This window comes from Myodes glareolus, chromosome 10 (assembly GCF_982192425.1).
Source record: "Myodes glareolus chromosome 10, mMyoGla1.1, whole genome shotgun sequence".
NCBI lineage: Eukaryota > Metazoa > Chordata > Mammalia > Rodentia > Cricetidae > Myodes > Myodes glareolus.
The window spans coordinates 76,349,269-76,366,481 of NC_142035.1; the positions used below are offsets into that span (position 1 = coordinate 76,349,269).

At 44.1% G+C, this 17,213-nt stretch overlaps 1 protein-coding gene across 5 annotated transcripts in view; it reads right to left on the reverse strand.

The window, feature by feature from the left end:
* The window catches only part of Slc1a2 (solute carrier family 1 member 2), a 130,436-nt gene that overhangs the window by 14,340 nt on the left and 98,883 nt on the right, over positions 1–17,213 (reverse strand). For all 5 annotated transcript variants that reach the window (XM_085696671.2, XM_048443620.3, XM_085696672.2 and 2 more), the window contains exons 8-9: positions 15,922–16,116; positions 10,161–10,295 (exon numbers count right to left, since the gene is read on the reverse strand). In XM_085696671.2, the coding sequence (XP_085552797.2) occupies positions 10,161–10,295; positions 15,922–16,116 (330 nt within the window). The remainder of the gene's footprint in view (positions 1–10,160; positions 10,296–15,921; positions 16,117–17,213) is intronic.

Sequence of the window (17,213 nt, forward strand, 5' to 3'; positions counted from 1 at the left end):
GGGAACACGGAACAGGAGTTGACAGGGCACTAGAGACAGTCAGATGAGAGTAAGAAACCCCACTGTGCTCTTGCATAACAGCAGAAATGCCCTGTACATTTCAAAGGCAAAAGAAGGATGTGGGCAGTTTTAGCATCAAGAAATTATTTCTTTGAGAAGACATATATGATATATGATAAGACATATATATTTAATTTGACAAAGATACTACCCCATCTATACATGCATCAAGATATTATGTGGTGCCTTATTAATATAAGTGTGTTTTACATTTTAAAACATAAAATTATATATATAATTTTTGTATACAGCAGAGAAAATAAATTGCTGGGATGCAGTTCAGAGACAAAGGGCTTACCTAGCGTGTACAGGGCTTTGGGTTTTATCATAGCACCATAAGAAAAGTCATATATTCCAGAGGTAACCTGGATTGGAGTCAGATGTGGTCTTTGTCCCTTACCTACTGGCAGCTCTGAGCATCTTATTATGTGTGGGCCTTTTCAAAACTGAAATAACGAGAGATGGCCAGTGCACAGAGTTGTTAGGGAGATAAAACAATAGAACCAAAATCCTTATCACAATTTCAGACACTTGCTAAAAATTATAAAAAGTTATTTAACCTGATGATGACATACATGGAATATATCACAACAAGTTTTACTTAGTCAATTCAAATGTATCTTGGCAGTTTCTAGGCAGCACATCCAAATACGACTGGTTAAGCTGCCATCTCCTCCTGAAAATAGTTACCGTACCTTTACCCCAACTCCTATAATAGGCAGGGTGTGGCAGACAATGCCAACTACACCCTTGAGTTCACAAAAGGGAGACGTGACTCTAGGTTTTAGTAACAAGGAGACTGTAATTGATCCACGGAGAGCAATCTATACGGACAGGAACTGGCTTTTACAAGTTGAGAGGAGGGGTGGGGACATTCCGTGTGTACACGCACCTTCTCCAAAGGTGGAGAAAGTGAAAGGAATGGTTGGTGAGAGAGGCAGAGAACATGGGTTGTTTGTATTTAGAAGCAGAATACTTGAAGTTGCTTAAACATTAAATGAAGCCCACTGAGATGGCGAGACTAAAGGGAAGGAGAAAAGGTGATGCTCTCTGGTGATGGGTACTGGATAGATTTAAGAGGATGGGATCCAAAGTGGAGACGCCAATTGTACCTTTTGGTAGAGGGACTCAACTTTATACTATGGAAGAAAAGGGACATAGGGCAAGTTCATGAAGATGGGTTCCTCAGGAAGACGGAAGGAGGTAAAGGATGTATGTCAGACAGCAAGATGCCAATTTAGATTAAGCCCCATCTTGCCAACTTCCCAGGATACCCAGCCAGGAGATCAATCATGGCTATTCTGTTTATATGTTTTTTTAATTAATTAATTTTAAAACCACCCTATCTTTTCTCATTTTACATATCAATCCCAGTTCCTACTCCCTCTCCTCCTATTTGTATGTTTTTTTTTCTCCTCCAATACTGCAGAGTCAAGCAACTTCCAAACCACCAGGGAAATGTCTTACTGACTCTAGAGAACTGTAACTCTGGCCCAAAAAAGAATATGAGAATTTTTGGTTCATACATGGAAAGTTTTCTACAAGCAAATAACTTTCATTTTCTGTCATGGTCACCACTGACCTCTTGGTAAAGTCTGTCTTCCATGTTGACCCCAGAAGTAGAGAGAGAAAAGAGGGAGAAGGGGGAGGAGAAGAAGAGAGGAAGAGAAAGAAGAGAAAGAGGAGAGGAGGAGAAAGAAAAGAGGGCAAAAGAAGAAAGGATTAAAAAAATAAAAGGAATAGAATTATTTATGCTACCTCTGTGATTCTGTCTGCCAGGAGGGCAAGAAAACAAAAGAGATGAGAACAGAATTTTGCATCTAATGAATTCACTACAAATGGCACAACTCTCCTTTCTGGGCAGGCAGGAACCAGAAACAAGAGGGGTCTGAACAGCCCTTCACACCAATCACTGGACCTGGCTTATTCGAAGAGAAATAATTGCCAAGGTACTCTGGTTCTTTTTTGTCTTGGTCCAAGTCCTCTGGCAGGAAGATGTGAGAATGTCTAAAGGTCCAAGTTCTCACAGGGAGTGCTGGGTCATCCAGCTCCTCTGGGCCTTTGTAATGTGTTGAATCCTGAGAAATGATTGTTGCTGTAGATGTAAAAGAACCCAATGCTGGAATCTCATAGAACTTCATCAAGGAGAAACAAAGCACAGTGTGGGCTCTTGGAAGACAAGGTGTTGAGGGACTGTCTTGGCCGGGGGGTCTCTGTGTGGCAGCAATAGGTCACATAGAGTTTCTGGCCAGACTGGCATTGGAGGGCTAAAGTCACTGGGGATCAGGAAGAAAGGTCACTCACCCAACTGTTAGATGAGATTGGATTCCATCCTGCAGAGCCATTCTGCTCTAACAGGTTTTTCCCATGCAGCTTTCTCATTTGTCCCAGTCAGAACAGGTATACTCATCAATGGGGAAAATAATAAATGCCAACACGCCATCTGAAAGGCTCCCCACAAGATCTCAGAGCAGGTATACCCACCAGCGGGGAAGACAATAACGCTGACATGCCTTCTCAGAGGCTCGCCACAAAATCCTTTGCATATGAAAGGCTGATATGGCACAAAATAAGTGTCATTCCATTAGCTGCTCATGATATTGCTATTATTAGCCAAGTGATGAGTTTATTTCCTCTTTAATCCCCACAAGTTGCATACTCCTCATTCTGCACCTAGTCCACTGTTGGGATTTCTTGAGCACACCACATCTGGTGGCTGTTTTGAAACATCTTACCAGAGTGTAAGTTCTTTGAGCACGGAGACCATGTTTTATAGTTTCTATGGAGGAACTGGTTTCAAGACCTCCCACGGATACCCAAATCCATAGATGCTCAAGTCCCTTACACCAAATGTCCTAACAGTTGCTTATAACCAATAGGCGTCTCCCCACATACACTGAACCACCTCCAGATCACTCACAATGCCCAATACAGTAGCAATGCCAAATAAGCACCTGTGTCATGTTGTTTTTAGAAGACTCAGAAGACAAAAACATCTGCACATGATCAGTTCAGATGCAATTTAAAACAAATAGTTTCTAGCTACACTTGAAGTCTGAGAACATAGAAAGCAGCGTTGTGAGCATTCAGTGTGGTCTGGGGCAGGGTGGGAGAGTTGGAAAGTAGCTAGGATCAGGAGGAAGAACAGAATGGATTGTTCATTTGGATTAGAAGCAGATGAATTTAAGAGAAAGAAAGGATTGTTTGTTGTTTAGCAAAACATCTGGCAGGATTTGCACAGTGAAAAGGGGCGATGCACGCATCATTCAAGAGAAGGAAAGTCACAGAAATCCAAACTGAAAGGGGTTGTCAACAAGCTGGGAAAGAGACAAAGAGAAGAACAAGAGGATTCAGCAAGAGAAACGATGGAAAACGGTCATCAAGGCAGGGGCAATCATGAGAGGTGTGGGGTGCTGAAGAGTTGTTTTTCTTAAGGAAAGAGATTCTCAATATTAAAGTTTTCATTGCTGCCACAGGCTCAGTCAGCAGTTTTGAGCCAGAACGGCTCTTGCAAAGAACCTGAGTCTGATTCCCAGCACATATATGAGGTAGATCACAACTGCTTGTAATTCCAGCTCCAGAAGTCCTGAAACCCTCCTCCGTCCCAGGAAACCCCACCCACATGCATATACTTACACACAGACACATACAGTACGTAAAGAAAAACAAAGCAAATCTCTTTTAAAATTTAATTCCTAAGCTGATACGTCATAATTGATACATCATAGGGTTCAGAGAACACTGAGATTCAACTGCAGGTGAAAGAGACTTTCCATTTTCATTTTCTTATTCTCCTTAGCTTTTGTGAGCTATCAAAACTGGTATCACTGTGCGGAGTTTTACGTGCAATCAGCCCCTGGATCTGTGATCACCCTGCCTTGAGTTAGAGACCCCTGGTTGGAAGGGGAGGCCTTGGTGGACCGTGGATCACATTCTAGAGTGAGGCTGACACAGATTAGAAATAAGGTAAAGAAAAGAAATGAGGAGAAATCTGTGTGCATGAAGAATGGAAGCCACAGACTGACATAAACATGGGTTTCTAGAATCTCCAAAGAGATGGGGGATGTAGGAGTTAGTGTTCTTTTCCATCAGGATAGGAGAGGAAGTTAAGTATGTTTTGTATGTAATAGTAGTAGTAGTAGTGTGTGCTCACGCACATGCGCTCATATGAGTACACACTTAAAATTATGTATATGGCTTAAATAAGGATCATAGAATTCATCTTCTCAGGCCCAGGCTACCCAAGAAACATCCATGTTGTCTGTATTTGAATGACAGCTTAGTCACTTAACAGCCACCAAACAGGATAAATTACATCTCTCAGTTACCTCAACTACATGGGGCATATACTACTAGATTCCTTAAAAATTGCTGTAACTTTTAAGTAAGCAACTGCTAAGTGATCAGAACAGTGACTAATACTTAATACATTGACAGTTTAATTTCGTTGAATGGATGCATAAACTGTCCACAGTCATTCGATATAGCATGCTTAGATACCCACAGTCAGGAAGATCCTGGCTGATCACAAATTCCCTCCCTCCTCTAGTTTGTTCTCCCAGACGTGAGAGCCCTGGACCCCATCATCAGCACTGCCTGGGAACTCAGAAGGCGTGTTCTTGAGCTCCATCCCATATCTCCTGAATCCACATCATATTGGGTGCAGACTCGGGTTGAGGACCAAAGCTCTGCTCCCTCCAGAAAGGGGTGGAAACACATGGAGTGTCCCACAGGGTGGGGACCATTTTAGGTAGCATTTCTAAATATCATCTCAGTCACACTTACCCTTGCTTAGTAAATATGAGTGTCTTATGAGAAAAGACCTCCCGAACCGAGTGTCTTATGAGACGTGGAGCACACATACATGTTGATGTCACTATATGTGGCTTTCCCTTTATAGCTCTTGCCAGGCCCAGGAACTGATGTTTGGTATTGGCTCAGTTTTCCCTTCATCTTCCATCTTTACCATCCTCTGACAGTTTCTTATAAATATCTGAATATCTTATAAATTTCTGATAAAAACCTTTGGATACAAAGGGTTTCTGGGTCCCAGGAGATGGTTCAAGTATTAACCAGGCCTGATTTTTTTCATACTTCACTACCAAGGCGTTTGGAAATGCTCTAGAACCTTGGTTTTCGCCATGACATTTACAGAGCAGCTAAGCTTGCCCACAGACAAGCGCTGGGGCCTAGTCAGCTGTAAGGAGGCTGGATCAACTCCAGCAATTGGCAAACACTGTGACACATTAAATGTCTCCACAGGCTCTGTTTGGTTTTAAATTGAAAGACTGCTAGTGGGGAGGGGGGGGAACTTACAGATTTTGTCTAGAGAAGGAAACACTTACCACCACCTCTTTTTCTCTGCTCTTCCTCCATCGACTACTTTTCTAAGGACCAGACAACCTCCTCTTACAACCCTATCTCAACCCAGCCCCCTGCTCCACTTAAACACCAGTGAGAAACATTCAAAGGATGGAGCCTAGCAAGTTCGGGCGCTTGTTTCCAGGATGATCTCTGGTAGAAAAGAATGTGGCATCAGGACTGATTGAAAGCAGATGTGACCCGACTAAAAGGCCCATCTTCCCAAGATCCTCCACTCTTCTGTCTTCTTTCCTTCTTGACCACATGGCCTCAGCCCGTCTGAGATTAGAGCCTTAGAACCAGAAAAGAGCTTTCCATTGGTGCACTGGTGCACTGGTGCACTGGGACATTGGTGCTTTTCTTTCCTGTTCCAGCTCGGGAAGGTTTGTTTGTTTGTTTGTTTGCTGCATGATTTTCTCAAGGAAATTAATCCAGATGGATCATCATTTTTGTTAGTGTTCAATCAACATCCTTCCTGCTGGCACACTGCAGGCATACAGTTAGGACACCATACCCTCCCACACAAGTGTGAGGATGTGGGCATCTGCATGGGGTGAGCAGAGAGGATCCAGTCCTCCTATTCCATTTGCTAACATTTAGGTCAGACATAGGCAGGGTCTTTAATATGTCATGAAGTGACTCTCAGACAACAGGCCTGAGAGCAGAGACTGTCAAGAACTTTAGGGCTCATGGTGGCAGACTTGATGGGACTGGAGAACCTGAACTGTAAGAGTAGCTAAGGTCTTGATCCTACGTCACTGTCCTACTTCATTAGGTTACTGGTTACAGTTTAATCATAGGAAGAAAAAAAGAGAAAACAGGGCAAACAAAAGGTTCTTGGGTTTTAGTACATAGACTCAAGAATGTCTTTGTCCATTTGTAGTACCATAAGAAAATACTTGAGACTGGGCCATTTATGAAGAACAGAAGTTGATTTTTCTTAGAGCTATAGAGCCTGATAAATCTTAGATGAAGGCACCAGAATCTGGTGTGACTATGCTCCTGTGCCATCGAATGCTAGAAGGTAACAGGACAAATCAAGAGGAAGAAGGGACTGAACTCATCATTGTATGGTGGCACCAGTGCCACTCTTCCTGGAGCAAGCAGATCTTAAAGTCCCATCTCTTAATTCTGTTCAAATGAAAGTAAAATGTCAATGTGAGTTTTTAAAGGGAAAAACAATAAAACCTGTGGGGAAGACCATGTAGGAGGCCCATCTTCTCCAGCTTTTCCCACTCCGGGCCTCTCTGCTCCCCTCTCCACTGACGGACTTTTTGGTGACAACTAAGAAACAACAGACATAAAGCAAAGAAAAATCACCCTACAAGTCACAATCCTGGAGAACCTAGACTACAGAGAGGACCCAAAGAGAGAGAGAGAGAAGAAGAAGAAGAAGAAGAAGAAGAAGAAGAAGAAGAAGAAGAAGAAGAAGAAGAAGAAGAAGAAGAAGAAGAAGAGGAGGAGAAAGAGGAGGAGGAGGAGGAGACAACAGAGAGTCATCTGATGGTCATACTAGCTCTAATGTGCCTTAGCAAGACACTGACCCTTGCGATTAGCAGTGTCCTTGTCTAAGACATCCTCTATAGAGCCGAGGGAGAGATGCTGCTGTACCTGCCAAACATGTGTGTCTCTCCCTCATTCCTGGTGATGTGACTGCTTACTCGCCACTCTAAGACCCTGGCGTGACAGGGGGACTGCTCCACCAGCACAAATGTTTAAGAGTTGAAATTGTGTGTGCATTCGTGTGCACGTGTGCAAGCACAAGTGTGATGGTTCCTGTGTATGCAAGTATACACGTGTATGGGAGACACGCCAGAAACCAACCCCAGCTCTCAATCACTTTCCATCACAGATCACCGGCCTTGTTTGTGAGTCAGGCCCTCCGGCCACTCACCAGCCCAGAACTCACTGATTTGGCTAGGATGTCTGGCCACAAATCTGCCTGTCTCTGCCTCCCCAATGTGGGGATTACAATGCATGCATCACTATAACCAGTTTACAATTTTTTAGTGTGTGCGTGCCGCAACGATGCATGTGTAGAAAACAGAGGACCACTTTGTGAAGTTGGTTCTCCCCTTCCACTTTACATGGGTTCCAGGTATGTAGTGCGGGTTTCCAGCTTGCACCGCAAGTGTGTCTTGTCTCACTGAGTCACCCTTATGGCCCACGCCTACTATTTTTATATGGATTTTGGAGATTGAACTCGGGTCCTCAGGCTTGCAAGGCAATTACTATGTGAGCCATTCCCTAGCCCTGAAAGATGAATTTTAATTGCGGATTTCCAGCTTCAGAAAAAAAAAATACAAGAAGAGATGAGGCAATGGAGTTGCAGCAAACAAGAGACTCCATAGAAGAAAGCGAGGAGGCTCGAGAGGGGAAAACTAGAAGAGAATGAAAGCAACGAGTGACGGGGAAGGGGGGCAGAATTGGATATCTGCTTTTGTCACGTTTTGTGTGGTTAAGGTTAGCAGACTCCTACTATGCCCTCTGTCCCCAAACACTGACTATGTCTTCCTTGTTCCTTGGTCCTTTTCCTCACCCATATCTCACCTCACACCTTTGTCTCCTTCATCTGACTCCCTCTCACCCTGGGCCACCACCGACTCAGGGCTGCCTCACTTGCATAGACACCACAGCCAACCCAGGGCACAGAAAAAAGGAAGTTGTCAGAGAAGGGCTCTCCACCAGAATATGAGAGGCTGGCAGGGGCAGACATGAGGTCCTAGTCAAGCCATCTCTACAACATACCTCTGATATGAAAGTGACATGGCTTCCCAGCAGCCCCATGGGATTGAACAGATTGTGTCCACCGAGCCTCTTCTCGCCCCAAGCCAATCCCTACTGTTCACACAAACATCAGGCACAAGTGTGAAGAGACCAGAGTTCCTTCTAGCCTTCCCCCATGTCCTTCAGTCTTTGCATTTCTGGAAGAGTGTGACTATGGAGGATACACACACTTAAGTCTATAAAATGTGGCTTCTTCGTCCTGAAAACTGAAAAGGAAGTGCAGGCATTTTGGCTTCTCATCTCTGCCAGCACTTGTCACAGTACACCTCCCATGTTAAGGCCGGTGACACTGTCCAGCACTCTGTCACTTAACTGCAAAAGCAGATGTGATACATTGGTATGATGTTCAATAAACAGCAGTGTCCTTTAAGGCCTTAGAGAGACTCTATCCCAATCTCCCTGCTTAGAGATGATCTAGCCAGGCTCGTCCACATTTATAAGTGGGCTATGAATCTTCTACACTAGTAAAATGATCTTCATCGGGAAATGCAGCCTGCCTAAATGCACACAGTCAGATTCAACCTCCCTGCATGGGCTTCAAGCGTGTTCTCCACCTTACCTCACCTTCCATCATGTAAGTCTCCACATTGTTTGTAGCCCCCGTGCCTTTGCACAGATAGCTTTGATAGGGATGTCCCGTTTCTCCTCCACCCAAGGAGCTCTGGGCTTCTTATCAGTATGACTGTGCATAGCTAGCCCTGCTTTCTGAAACTTGAATCTGACCAGGAACAAAAGTATGAGAATTTCAGAAGCAGGCAGGCCTAGGGTTAAATCTCTGTTCATTCTTGACTCCACGCCTCAGAGCTCTGACCTACGGTATGGCGATGATAACAGCAAACTTTCAGGACAGGCATAGCCTGTTCCACTGCTGATAGTCTCTATTTTGCCCTTCCATCTTAGATTGACATAGATAACTCTTTTCAACATCATGCCTTTAACTGTATGTTGTCCTAAATTATGCTTTATTTGGTTGTAACTTATGTACATTAAAATGCACCGACTTTTTTAAAGCACACAGTTCAACCAGTTGTGACAAATACAAGCACCTGTGAATATTGGATATTTCTATCATTCCTCAAAGTTTCCTGATGCCAGGGAACCAATGATGCCTTTTCACAGCTCTGGCTTATAGTGTCTCCCCTGGGAGTTTCATGTCAATGCAGTTACACAGTGCACATTCTTTTGTATATGGCTCCACTCACTCAGTAGAACGCCTTAAGATTCTTTGCATGTATCATTAGTTGGATCATTACTGATACATTTTCTTTTTGATACAGGGTCTCCCATAGCCCAGGCTAGCCTCAAGCCCCCTATGTAACCAAGAATAATCTTGACTTCCTGATCATCCAGCTGTGTTTGCCCTGTGCTGGTATTACAGCTATGAACCATGTTGCCTGGTGTATGCAGTTCGAAGCTAGGCACACACTCTGCCAACTGAGCTGTAGCCCAAGATCCTCTCATTGTTATATTTTATTGCTGTACTTCACTTTTATATTATGATTCATCTGACCCCCTTACACTAGACTACAGGCCCTCAAATTACTTTTTAATTCTTTAGACCTCCTGTGTAGATGATGTGGGAAGTACTGTATATGTGTTGCTTTTATTGGTTAATGAATAAAGAAGTTGTATTGGACTGTGATAGGGCAGAGTAGAGCTGGGAGGGGAGAACTAAACTGAATGCTGGGAGAAAGAAGGTGGAGTCAGTGAGACACCATGTAGCCTCCACAGGAGACAGATGCGCTGGAACCTTGCCGGTAAACCCCAAGCCTCGTGGTAAAATATAAAATAATGGAAATGTAGACATAGTAACTTTCATAGGAGAGGGAAGGGGGGGACACACAGAATTACCAAGGGACATTGGCTAAAGTCTTATTACAATCTTGTCACCTGTCTACTCCTAGAAGGCAGCACTCACAGTCCCCAGAAGAACCCAGCCCACAGGCACTTACAAGAGCCAGTCCACCGCCACCAGCAGACTGATATCCTCCGTTGGCAGGCCCACGGCTGTTAGGATGAGGAGCATGGTGACCAAGCCGGCACTGGGAATACTGGCTGCACCGATGCTCGCCAGGGTAGCTGTGAGGCTGCAAGGACAGAGAGAGCCAGATCAGGGGAAGAAAATGAGATTTGGCAAACTTACCTTTGGCAATCTTGCAGATAAGAAAAAAAAATCTTCCAATTTTCCTATGGTCATTAAAAATCTCTTTCTTTCTCCAAGGAACAAAGAAATGTGAAATACTACTCTCCAGGAACTGAGCTCAATAATAACGAAAGCTCATAAATTCATGGATTGGAGTCGTGTCCCCTTTGTGATGCCCAATTAGCCTACGGTATCCAGTATGAAGGCGGTTGAAGTTCTAAAACAGGCATGGAAATATTAACGATGAAGAAATAAATCACCCTCAGCCCTTCTGCAGGAACAAAACTGGATTCATTTCTGTTTATGCCTCCATGTGTCTGTGAGTGCCACAGCTCTTTGGACTACGTGGCAAGAGTCTAAGGAGATCATTGCCAATATTAACATGAGAGCGGAGGTTAGAAAATATTCAGAACCGCCTGAGTGGACATCAGGGGAAGCCATCAACATATTCCAGGAGACATTCAGCTTCACTTGCCTGGACATGTCCCCCAAGGCTGGAAAAGACATTATTCAGAAAGAGGGTGCCACATAACGATAATGGAATAAAAGGAAATTCCTCATACACTTTCCATCAACGTTTCAAGCAACATCAGGAGCATACCTGGCACCATTATGAACTCTTCTCAGAGTTCAGAGGTTAATCTTGGGTTCAAGCGTCCTGTCTACATATAAGAGGGTTTTTGAGGCTCACTAACTGGCAGTGACTTTTCGATTTTTGTACATGTCATTTTATAGAATCAACCGCTTCCTTCTTAATTGCCTAGGCGTGTGGGGGTGTACCTACTCCTGCTACTGTATACACACAAAGGTCAAAAGACAATCTTGGATGTCATCTTCAAGGACGTCACCAAGGATACCACCGTTCCCTTTGAGGCAGGGCTTCTCATTGTCTTAGAGCTCACTGGCTAGCCACTGTGTCCCAGGTACCTGCCTGCCTTCCAAGCTCCAACATTAGGATGAAACACACTTGTCACCATGCCTGGTGTTTTTATGTGGGCTTGGGGATTGAACTCAGGTCCCTGTGTTTATCAGGCAAGTCATCTCCTGGGACTTGGAGCTGCCCCTGCTTAACAGAATGTTGTTTCTTAAAATAAGCCTCCCCAGTGCGATTTTATGACTGCTGAAGAAAACGGGGGCTGCTTGCTTCGGAGTTAAAACGTTAGAATGTTTCTAGAACAGGTACTCAGGCCCCAAACCCCAGGCTCTCAGAAGGCTTTGACCAAGTCAGACCATCAATGTGACCAGGCCCAGAACCCCAAGACCTGTAACTGAGAGGGACGTGAAGGAGAGGAAAGCCCTTGGAGCGCCGGTGGGCTGGCATATTTGTTCATGGTGTGATCTACAGAACATGGCTGCGCCCTTTCCTTGTCACACCAACATGGAGTTGGTGTTGGGTTTTAGAGAACTACATGGCTGAATTCATTTGAGACAGCAGATGGTGTTTAATAACTTTTTTCTTTTCTTTCTTTTTTTTTTTTTAAATCCTAGGTTCAAATCCTAGCTCTACCACTTGTCAACCACATGACTTTGGGCAACTGCATCTCCTTGTACTTTGACTTCCACATCTGTGCAAAGGAGTGAGGAGGGAATCTCATTCATGAGGTAGCCAGCAACTTTTAGGATCCGGTAAGTGCAAAGGCACTTAAGAGAGGTTGGGCACATCACAACCCCCTAGCCAACAAAATGCCATTCTTATCAAGAGTTATGGGAGTGAAACTTCCCTGAAGCCCCGACAGATGGGAATTCTCAGACCTTCCCCAGTCAGGACAGAACAGAAGGGAAGAGGGGATTCCTGGGTTCCAGTCATCCTTAGCCTTGGTTGTTTGATTTACAGCATCGGTTGCTTTGGTCATGAGTCACTCTTACAAGTACTGTGGCCATTTTGATCTAACTAGTTCTTGGTTCTGTGAAACAAAGTCTTATATGTACATAAATTCTTGTTGGGAGTCAAATGTTAACAGTAACTTTGCCCTCCTACAGATAGTGTTCTAGAAAATTCCCAACCTGTCCCTGGTCCCTCAGCCTGTTCTGCTTTGTCTGATATTCCCCTTCCCTAACTGGTTTCTCCAGAGGCAAGTTCCTGGAGGCTGTGCCAAGTTCTATGTACACAACATCAAAGCAGAACCTCACAATAACCATACAAGGTACATAAGCATGTTATTTCACCATAAGACAACCAGGGATTGGATGGATGCGGTCACTTAGGGTCACTAAGATCCAACGTGGTCTTCTGGGATTTGAACACTCCTCTGCTTGATACTGTTGTATGCTGACTCTTGATGACCCTGGGAGGTCTGTGACTTAATAAATATATAGAGTTCTTGGCCATTGCTCTCATACATGAGGGAGAAGAGAAAATGAAAGATTTACACAACAGCACAACATAAAGCTAGACTTGGCTACTTTTCTCCCCAGACACATTGCAGGCAGAGAACTGCACATACGCCATGTGGGAGCCTGTAGAGGCAGAGCTTCCGATGTCTACAATTAAGGAGGATTTGACTTAACTTGCCCAGAGGCCAAGATTTAAACATATATGGCCAACCTTATCCAATTGCTCAGTGAAATTTTCCAACAGTAGCATTGTTAATATAAAATAAATCCCAAATAGATTAAATTATGTAATGCTGATGAAATTCCACTTAGTCGTTGCTCTAATTTTAATCTCACAGTGTGCACTGGAGGGTAGGCCTGGTTGCCGTCAAGGCTAAGAATGAAAGAACATGAAGCCATCATTGCTTGGCCATAGACTTCATTAAGGCAAGAAGCCCTTTCACCTAAGAGTTTTTAAGCATGGGAAGTTGGAAGGCTCAGGTGATATCTATTAGGACAAGATCCATGCTTGATACTCTGATCTGAAGCAGGCTTCCCATTGTTGTTAATTTGTGGTACTCATTGTGCCATAGCCACATTTTCACTTACTATGATAGGGTTACTGTTTGACTTTATTGATTGTCATTGATAGGGTGAAATGTGCTATGTATGATGCTCTCAACCACCTCGATTCTGTGACTGCTGCCTTTGTGGGATAGATGAGGATGATGGACGTTCTACTCTAGCATAAGTGTCTGTAAGGTCAGATAAATCAGCACACAAAGGCAGCCCAACAGTATATATATCCAGTTATAGCAGAAGCAGTGTGACTCACTTTGAGGTGGCCTGGGTTCAAGTCCTACTTCACCACTTAGAAACATGATCTTGGGAACGTGTTCTTTTCTTACTTCATGCTTTATTTTCACCAGCTGAGATACACAGACCCCATTACCCATTTTTCTAAAGTCACCCCAAAGGCCACAAATTAATTTTTAGTAAGCAGAAAAATATATCCAAATTTGGGAACTTGAATTTTAGCCATCCTTTGAATGACTAGAGTCTTTGAGTCTCAGGTTTCTCATCTGCCAGATGAGATGGCTTCACAAGCCATTATTTGTATTTCCAAATCATATGTTAAGCTTAGTAAGGCTTCATTTTGTTCTTACTTAGTTGTTCAGTCAAGATTTGATGTGTATGGAATGTTCATTAAAATATTCTGAAATGACTATAAGGAAATGAAAGAAACTAGTAACCCAACAAAAATAGCTCTAAATTGGCTAAAAGACTCCCAGATAGATAAATGAGGCAGGGCCCTGTGGTGGCAACTCTCTGGGGTGTCTGGGGTGTCAGCCCCTAATACACTGAGAATCTCAATTTCCAGTGCCTGAGCCTGACCTTTCAATAAGCTCAACATGGGGAGAATCAGATACAAATGACTCCCCTTCCCCGACTATTACGATTGTCACCTAAAGTGATCCTAAGACCACCAAAGGCCTCCTACAGAATGAGCTGCAGGCCAGACACCAGCTGTCATTCTAAAGTAGAGAAGGCCTTATTGTCAAGGGTTTGAAGGGCAGAAAGTCCACTGCGTGAATCTGGACACAAAGGGTGTGGCTTCTTCTTCATGTGCAATGGAGGCAACACCAACAGAACCATTATTCTAATGGCTGCATTTGAGTTAGGGAAAGGGAAGGGGTAGGGAGTGCCAAGAGGTTGCCTAAGGGGTCAACAATGGGGACAAAAGCCATCCTTCCTTTGCAGATTGCTGGAATGTCTGAGGCGGGATATGAAGAAGGCCATGACAAGACTAGAGTTCTCATTATAGAAGCTGAAAGTTATTTCCATGTCAGTCTAATCTTTTCTCAAAATGAATCTGTGGGGCTGTGGTTGTTACAGTTCTCTGGATTTTCCTTTACCTGCAAGTACATTAATTATACAGAATGTGATCCACCTAGCCGTTGCATTTACCAATCTCACAGAATCTGAGAGAGAAAGGGAACGTAATTCACAACATCCCAAAGTAATAACTTTAAAAGTCTTAAAGGGACAGGCACTGGTGGTAGGTGACAAGGCCAGGTCTGGGTGGTGAGGGCCAGGGGTGACCAGTAAATGGAAAACACCTGGCTGAACAGACACTAACATTCTAATTATTTTACAGCACATCACAGAACAAACAGCTAGGCTCCCAGCTGGCTTCAGCCCACCAACTGCCAACTCAACAGTCCTCAACTCCGAAAGCCTTCCTCATTTGTAGATGGGAATTCAAGACACTCTAAGAGGGAGTGGGACTAAGTGGGACCAGGAGGAAGCTCACTGGCTTTTTGTTGTGTTTTCTATTTTAACTAAAGCCGAGAACTGTCTCCTAATTTAACCGAAGTTCCTAATTGAAGTATCAGTGACGATGCTAAAATGATTTCATAGTACAATGTCAGCACAACATTGGACAGTTGGAAGGCTGAAGCCACTCTACCTACAAATAAGATCTCTGTTTATGGAGAAGCAGGGCATTTTAGATGACCTCTCGGGACCACGTTCTCAGTGTCAAAACAATAGTAAATACAGGCAATAAAGAAATGCATCAGTGAAAGCACAATTGTGTGCTACTTATTTACACTAACATGTCCTATGCCATACTGAGGAATCTCAGTAGCTCAGCATGGGTACCATCATGCCTTGGAACGTTAAAAAGGGCATATTTAAAATATTAATCTTGCATGTTTATGTGTGCAAACAGCACATGTCTGGAGATCAGAAGATTTGGTTGTCTCTTTTCATTATGTTGGGCCTGAGCATTGAAATCTGGTGGCAAGTACCTTTATCCACTGAGCTAGCTAACCTAGCCAGAAGGGAACATGTTTTAATGACAGGATAATTGACCCAGAATTAGTAAATGTCACCCCAGCCACAGCCATGCCAGCTCAGACGAGCTGTATAGCCTGAGACAAGCCACTGTCCTTCCAAGCCTAATTCTCCTTGTGTGTTGAATGAGCATACAACTAACTGGTCACATCACATCTGGTTGAAGGAACTAACTGGTCACATCACATCTAGGCTGTGACGTAAGTGGGCATGTGTAACATACCACTAGCCCCTCCCCTTCCTGTCACAGTCTTTTCGCTTTTGAAGTTTGCCAGTAATCCCTTCACTGTGCCTCACTGGAGCTGAAACTGGAGCAGCTTCTGTCAAGTGGAGTTCGCATGGAGTGAGAGCAAGGAAGACGGATGTTTCTCCGCTCCTTCTGTAGGCGCTTGGCTCACCTTACGGTCACAATCTGCCCTCCGTCCAGGACGACACCGTTCATCTGGGCTATGAAGATGGCGGCCACGGCTTCGTAAAGGGCTGTACCATCCATGTTAATGGTTGCTCCAACCGGGAGGACAAACCTGGTCACACGCTTATCAATCCCTAGATTTTCTTCCAAGCAACGGAAGGTGACAGGCAAAGTCCCAGCACTGGGGGCAGTGGAGAGAGAGAGAGAGAGAGAGAGAGAGAGAGAGAGAGAGAGAGAGAGAGAGAGAGAGAGAAAGACTCTGCTTTAGAGACAGGACAAAGCCCAAACCCGAATGACACTGCAAATTTTTCCTCTGTTTTCTAACCAGTATGACATGCCAAAAATAGTAACTAGAAACATTTTTTTAAAGCGAGTTGGGAGTTTAAATTCAATCTTAGTAAGCTGCTGATAGGCTATGCAATATTTAGTTGGTTCTGGTCCTCAGAGCTACTCAGTGCCTGCCAAGTCCTCTATTCTTCTGTTCCTATTTCCATCTTAGGACAAATCTTCGAGCACATCTGATTGTGCACATGAACTGGGCTGCAAAAGAATTATGTCAGAAAGCAATCATCTGTCAACAGCAAAACAGAATGAGGAATTTCTGAATGACCCATAACTTCATGCCAGAAATGCTGTTCCAACAAAATGACTGCCTGGACAACACTGAGCCCCTGGGAACTGTCCTGAGTGGGGCTTACTCATCTGGAGAACGCTGGGCAAACATGATGTGTATCCTTCATCACAAACTCAAGCTTTGAACAATCCACTGGGGAACTCAACATACAGTCAAACTCCCAGAGACAGGGCCACCAGCCAGCCCTGAGTCTCTACAGGGACAGAGCAGGAAATCATGTGATCTGTAGCCAAAGGCCACGAAGAGTGACTTCACTTTCACTCCTCCCAGGCATGGGCTGGTGATCCAACTACAGGATCTGCCCTTAGAGCTGAGAAGATCTGGCATAGTCCTACATCTTCTAAAATAGAACACCTAAGAGAATAAGGCTTCCTTGAGGCCAGAATATTACATAGTTTCAGATGGTAGTGCGAAGGAGATTGGGTGGACTCGTTCAAAGTTTAAATAATGTTGAAATCAAGCAGAAGGGCCAGACAGCATGGGACTGTGCTGGGATCTGTCTTGCTTTGATTGCTTTTGTCCTGTGTAAGTGAATTGAAAATTCTCCATCGCAGGCAGCATTTGGAGGTACTTTCAAGCCTTAGTCAGAGTTAAACCCTCATGCTAGTTAACAACTGGGGCTTCAACAAGACTGGACAAGTTCA